General features: G+C 39.3%; 1 protein-coding gene across 1 annotated transcript; it reads right to left on the bottom strand.

Annotated features, from left to right (window-relative positions):
- Positions 1–533: 533 nt before the first annotated feature.
- On the bottom strand, positions 534–4,300 carry LOC119272496. Its single transcript, XM_037554001.1, has 6 exons — positions 4,193–4,300; positions 3,983–4,081; positions 3,728–3,907; positions 3,232–3,285; positions 1,673–1,819; positions 534–972 (listed from the first exon to the last, which is right to left on the bottom strand). The coding sequence occupies exons 2-6, from the start codon at positions 4,064–4,066 to the stop codon at positions 952–954; spliced, it is 486 nt and encodes a 161-aa protein (XP_037409898.1). The 5' UTR covers positions 4,067–4,081; positions 4,193–4,300; the 3' UTR covers positions 534–951.
- Between the last annotated feature and the right edge of the window lie 2,378 nt (positions 4,301–6,678).

Genomic DNA, 6,678 nt, shown 5'->3' with positions numbered 1-6,678 from the left:
TGACTTTCTCCTGGTTGTCTATGTCTCGCCATCTGGTGGTGTTCGCTACTCACCGACCTATTGTGGGAACCTACTGGTTTTTTTGTATTTTACCTTCTGACTTCTATAAAGTTAAGGCGCACAATTTGCATGCTCTCAAAAAAGAAGTTTGTTAGGCATTTATACTTTCACTTTAATCCTCTTTAAGTCTCTTTTTATCTAAGTTCTATAAAGAAGGGTTATTTTTTGCCTATAAGAGGGTAGGATGTACAAGCTCTGCATATTGCACAATATATAACTGGGAAAGAGAATGTCGAAACTTCTACAGTAGGTTGCCTAATTCATCCACCACGGCCATCAAATATCCAACCACTTGTTAGATTCTCACCTCGTATCCACCATTGTGCTCTTTCTCGGGATATAGTATTGTCTATTACTCAACCCTAGGGGCTCAAGCTTGGACAATCTCGTGTCTAGTAATACCTAGTTACCTGTGGTGATGTCCTATTAGTAAAATAAAATCATGTGCGGCAACATAAAAGGTACCCGCAAAATTGTCCTTATCAATTGAAGGCATTAATTTGAACAATCATTTCTTATTTTATTAGAAATTCAAGTACATATATGGGGCATCCAGATTTAATCAACACATCCAGATCCCCCGTAAAAGAACCTGCCTGAATCAATGTAAGATATAGGATAGCATCTTTTGGGGTCCACACGAAATGGAAGATTTGTGTTCACAAGATGATCATTGCCATTGGCATCAATTAGTTTGATATTGTTGAAGGACGCAGCATTGCCACCGGCTGGAGCGTAGCCACTTCCCATCGGAGGACTCGGTTGTGGCTTTTGGAGAGACACAGAGCCGCCAAAACTAATCTCAACTTTCCTATTAATAAGTCCTCGAATCAAGGATTTTGGAAAATAGCCAACTGGTTTGATACCACCGTTTAATCCATAATGGATGTGCTAGTCACCAGAAGATTTATCCTGGAAACATAAATAACAACTATTTAAAACATTCTTGAGAGCATTCAGTTTGATAAACTTATCAAAATCTCACTTATAAGAGAATTTATGAAGCCATTACATATTTGGATAGTCATATCACAAAACTACATATGCTTTAATCAATCAATATTCATTTCAGTTGATGGAGTCTGACAGACTGGGCCTAGTTGTAAGCAACATAATTATTATTAGAAGTTATGGTGACTAATAGACATAAAGTTGCTGTCACAAGTGCTAATTAAGTAGTGCATTGCCAGTCGTAGTGGATTTGTAACTTTATGGAGCGACAACCTAAAATTTGTGTGAGTCGCAGTCAGGAATAGATTTTTACAACATAACATGCATGCCATTCTCCAAAAATATGTTGCATCCCACCCTACCAACCATGAGCCAATATACAATGATAAGAATTTCTTGTATGTCATTATAGGTCGGTCCAACAAGTACAATTAGCAAAAGCTTTATGCGAGACTTTGAACATTGCTGAGTTCACAGGGTTGGTGCAGGACTCAACAATGCTCATAATAGTTTGATTCCGGCTAGTTCTAGTTTCCAACTCATTTGAACACCTTAATATAAATATAAAAACACCAAGGTAAATGCACTGCTCCCCTTCCCCATCCCAAAAATAAATGCAAGAGGACAAATAATCTAGCTAGAATTTGGGCAACATGTTTACCTTGAAAACTCTTATTGTAATGTATGATTTTTGGCCGTGGATATCTGAAACTGGATTAATGATACTTCCCGGAGCTATACTTGATGATGTCTTTCGAAAGCCAGGACAAATCATGTCACTGCAACCCTTCGTGAGTGATCCACCACTCTGTCATAGCAATATAGAAAACATGTTACAATCTTTTGAGTCTTGCATACTTTTTTGGTATACATTACGCCCTCCATTTCATAATTCTTATTGGTTTAGTTCACCAAGATAAGTATTGTGGAACGGAGGGTGTAACATTTATGATTTTCATAAAACTATGCATTAATCATTTTAAAAATCCACAATCATGTTTCTAGGGGGGAAGTAGTACCTAGTCTTGGCTACTATGTTTCCAATGAGACATATCCCTAATTGTCCTTAAGGTTAAGTGTGCCTTTAAGCCGTTCACTTTGTCCTTTCTATACTCCCTTGGTTAGACACTTTGTTTGGTTTCAACCTTTTAGTGGTACTGACCAAAGGTGAAGACCTCGCTTTTTAAATATGTAGTAGGAGCTTTTCCTAATATTTCAGGGCCGAAAGAAGGCATTGTACCTAAAGTTTTTGGATGTGATAAAGATCACTTCAGTATGTGAATTCATTTTACAGTGAAAGAGGCATACATATTATTGACGGAATAGCTAATCCTACTTATGGATCCCACATAGTCCTACATGGTATGCATGGTGAAATTTTGAACTCAAGTAGTCAACAAAAGTCTAAGAAACTAGTCATGGCCAACAAATCAAAAGTAGGAAATATTAGCTAGAAGAAAAATTCTCAATGTGAAGAGCCAGTAGAGTGGAACCTTTAAGTGGATGGATATGTGGACTAGTCCAGCATGGAACATACTCCACGCCTCTTCCCTATTTTACCACAGACTAGTAGACAAAAATTTACAATTGTATCCCTTCTACCTATCGACCACCACAATAGGTAGCCTTGGCCATTTGTCAACCACCCATAAACTTTGTAAGCCCTCCGTGAAGCATGTAACCATCCACATGCACTTCACTAGAGCTTAGGGGTAGATGTAGTCCATAGAGCCCTTTACAGCTTGAAGTGTCGAGACAGACCCGAGGGACCTTGAAAGACTTGGACATTTCGAGTGTATGGAGCTTGGAGGTAGACTTGTCTTTGAACCGAGTCACCAATCAAGCATTTCTCTCATCTAAGGGAGGATCAAGGAGGCCTTATATTTTATCCCATTAGCTATTCTAGACACTTCCATTTATCGCATTCGCAACACGAGATTAAGTTGGGATCCAAGGATGCACCAAACCTATTCAAAAGGCATCAATGTGTGAACCTTTTATTGGTGTAGGATGGCCTCCTACTACACACCTTGCTAACTTTACATCACAAAAACTAATGACAAGATAGCCCATTCTTCTGCTATTTCCATGCCAATGACACATATAGTTCGTGAATGTATAGTAGTGCAATGAACACTTTGAGGCAATCACTCCTAAATGTATATCTTCAGTACAAATTATTACTAATATACACTAAAGAGTTCACTGAATGAAACTTACAGTCCAATATGTGTAGAAATGGGTATGTGAATCTTTGTAGAACCTCGGAAAAATCTGCATAAAATTCACTAGTGTTCACTTTGATGCGCAAAATATGGTAGTCTTATGTAGTGATGTATTTACAATGCACAAACTTGTTTAAATTATGCCATGTATATTTGAATTCGCATAGTATAATTATTTTTTCAATGAGCTTCTTATAAGTGCTCTTATTCCTGATGATTTTTCACAATATTTTATATTATTTAGAAAAATTTGCACATTAGATTTGTTTGTGTCCTTTATTTTGGCGAGAAAGTTTACATACACATATAACATCATTGCTTGAGAAACAAAATAGTCCTAGCTAAAATGTTCTACAATAAATTATTGATTGGGTTCTGTGGAGTACAAAGAGCATATTACAATAGTTCCTTTTATTTCCTTAGTTGTTTAATGATTAATAAACTAAATCAGTCCAATCAACTTGTGTCTCTCCAGCCTAGATGTAACTTACACTCCATCCAACTTGAAATCCACTAGCTGAAGATGGTTTTCCATCTCCTTTGTTCACAATCCAAATTCCAGATGCACTTAATTGGCAGGGTTGTAAATTAAATCCATATACATCAATTGTAGCCTCAATGCCATAATAGTTCTCAGCACCACCTCGAGGAGTCCACACATGACTCGTGATCTATCAAACATAGTCTAAGGGTCAGGGATGCATATTAAGTTATGTTTGGAAATTAATAATTGAAGTAGAACTCACATAAGAGATTACTGAATTTTGATCCGAGGCAAGATTTTCACTAGTATGGAAAATCACTGGATGAAGAACAGAGGGCCATGGCATTGATGAGTTTCCTTGCTTCAAATTATAAAAAGGAAGAAAAGTCAACTTATGAAGAATGTAAATCATGATTATTTCAATATTGAATATGTCTCGACCTAAATAATGGGAGTAAAGTGTAACACATACCTCTATAGGGGAAGATTTTCCTGTAACTACATCAGCGAGAAGTAGCACATACAACACAATATGTTGAAGACAATTCTCAATTTAGATGTCAAGAGGAAAACATTTTTTTGTGCTTGTTTGCTTTCCACTAAGGCCCTTCTGCCCTTCTTTAAATAGTGTAAAGCATCCCAATGTGTATGTAGGAGTAGGTGAGGAGGGTGCAAATATCATGAGAAAAATAAATGTGCCACATTTAAAAGCTAATCTTATACGATGAATGTAGCGAATAAATGAGTTCATTCAATGGAAAATATTGAAGGCAAATATTCGCTTTAGTAGACAAATAAATGAGGATCATTTGAAAGCAAATATAGTACAAAGTATACACAACATATACATGGAATCAGTTTAGTAAAAGGGGTAATCTATATATAAATGACAAAATAATGAGAAGCATTTAAAAGTCAACAATAAATATAGTGATTTAGAAAGTAAATGTGTATCTAGCTAGGAACTACTTAAGAAAGGGCAAATCTAAATATTAAGAAACTGAAGGAAATATGCCCTAGAGGCAATAATAAAGTTTTTATTTATATTTCCTTATATCATGATAAATGTTTAGTATTCATGCTAGAATTGTATTAACCGGAAACTTGATGCATGTGTGAATACATAGACAAAACAAAGTATGCCTCTACTTGACTAGCTCGTTAATCAAAGATGATTAAGTTTCCTGACCATAGACATGTGTTGTCATTTGATGAACGAGATCACATCATTAGGAGAATGATGTGATGGACAAGACCCATCTGTTAGCATAGCATAATGATTGTTAAGTTTTATTGCTATTGCTTTATTCATGACTTATACATATTCCTTTGACTATGAGATTATGCAACTCCCAAATACCAGAGGAACACCTTGTCTGCTATCAAACATCACAACATAACTGGGTGATTATAAAGATGCACTACAGGTGTCTCTGAAGGTGTTTGTTGGGTCGGCATAGATCGAGACTAGGATTTGTCACTCCGAGTAACAGAGAGGAATCTCTAGGCCCTCTCGGTAGTGCACATCATGATAAGCCTTGCAAGTAATGTGACTAATGAGTTAGTTGCGGGATGATGCATTACAGAATGAGTAAAGAGACTTGCCGGTAACGAGATTGAACTAGGTATGAGGATACCGACGGTCGAATCTCGGTCAAGTAACATACTGATGACAAAGGGAATGACGTATGTTGTCATCGCGGTTTGACTGATAAAGATCTTTGTAGAATATGTAGGAACCAATATGATCATCCAGGTTTCGATGTTGGTTATTGGTCGGAGATGTGTCTCGGTCATGTCTACATAGTTCTCAAACCCGTAGGGTCCGCACGCTTAACGTTCGATGACGATTTGTATTATGAGTTATGTGTTTTGGTGACCAAAGATTGTTCGGAGTCCCAGATGAGATCACGGACATGACGAGGAGTCTCGAAATGGTCAAGAAGTAAATATTGATATATTGGACGATAGTATTTGGACACCGGAATGGTTTCGGAGTTTTTCGGATATTTATCGGAGTACCGAGGGGTTACCGGAACCCCCCGGGGAAAGTAATGGGCCACATGGGCCATAAGGGGAGAGAGAGGGAAGCCCACAAGAGGTGGCGCGTGCCCCCCCATGGGTAGTCTGAATTGGACAAGGGAAGGCGGTGTGTCCCCCCTTTCCTTCTCCCTCTCCCTCTCCTTCCACCTTTCCCCCTTCGAAAGAATGAAAGGGGGCCGACTAGGACTAGGATTCCTGGTGGGTTTCCCCCCACTTGGCATGCCCCTAGGGACGGCCTCCTCCCGTCTCCTCCTTTATATACGAGGGCAGAGGGCACACCAAAGAACATCAATTGTTTCTTAGCCGTGTGCGGTGCCCCCCTCCACCGTTTACTCCTCTGGTCATATTGTCATAGTGCTTAGGTGAAGCCCTGCGCGGATCACATCACCACCATTCACTACAAAAAAAAGACGCATCCGTGACATTTTGGGCCGAACGAAATTTTTTCTATCATAATTATGACACTTCTATGACGATAATTGTGACAAAACCCGGTATCATCATAGATGTGTTGGGGTCCTACCTCTATGAAAAAAATTCATGACAGAAAATGGGCTTTTCGTCCTGGGCGGGCCGGAGACGCAGCGGCATGACATTCTTTGGGCCGTCCATGACGGAAAAAACCATGGTAGAAGCGAGGGCGAGGAAAATATCGGGGTGTTCCCGGTTACGGTGGGTGGTCGGGGCTGAGCGATGTGTGTTTCTCTCGTACAGGCACGCGCGTGGGTGCGAGGCATTGGGATCTAACCGAACCCGAGTGAGGCATTGGGATCTAACTGAACCCGAGCGATTGCACTGCAGGCTACGCACTACTGAACCCGAGCGATCGATCGATAGCTGTTAACTGAACCCGATCGAGGATTCCTTCGCTAGTGCTGCTAACTGAAGCCGATCGATGCTGCCTCTAGATGAACA

This window comes from Triticum dicoccoides, chromosome 1A (assembly GCF_002162155.2).
Source record: "Triticum dicoccoides isolate Atlit2015 ecotype Zavitan chromosome 1A, WEW_v2.0, whole genome shotgun sequence".
NCBI lineage: Eukaryota > Viridiplantae > Streptophyta > Magnoliopsida > Poales > Poaceae > Triticum > Triticum dicoccoides.
The sequence above is the reverse complement of the archived record's forward strand: the minus strand, read 5'-3'. Positions and strand labels throughout refer to the sequence as shown.

Coding starts and splice junctions, on each gene's coding strand:
- LOC119272496 (XM_037554001.1), bottom strand. CDS start 4,066: ATGCCATGGCCCTCTGTTCTTCATCCAGTGATTTTCCATACTAGTGAA. Junction 3,908..3,982: donor AAAATTCAGTAATCTCTTAT/GTGAGTTCTACT, acceptor TATGTTTGATAG/ATCACGAGTCATGTGTGGAC. Junction 1,820..3,231: donor ATTTCTACACATATTGGACT/GTAAGTTTCATT, acceptor TTGCTATGACAG/AGTGGTGGATCACTCACGAA.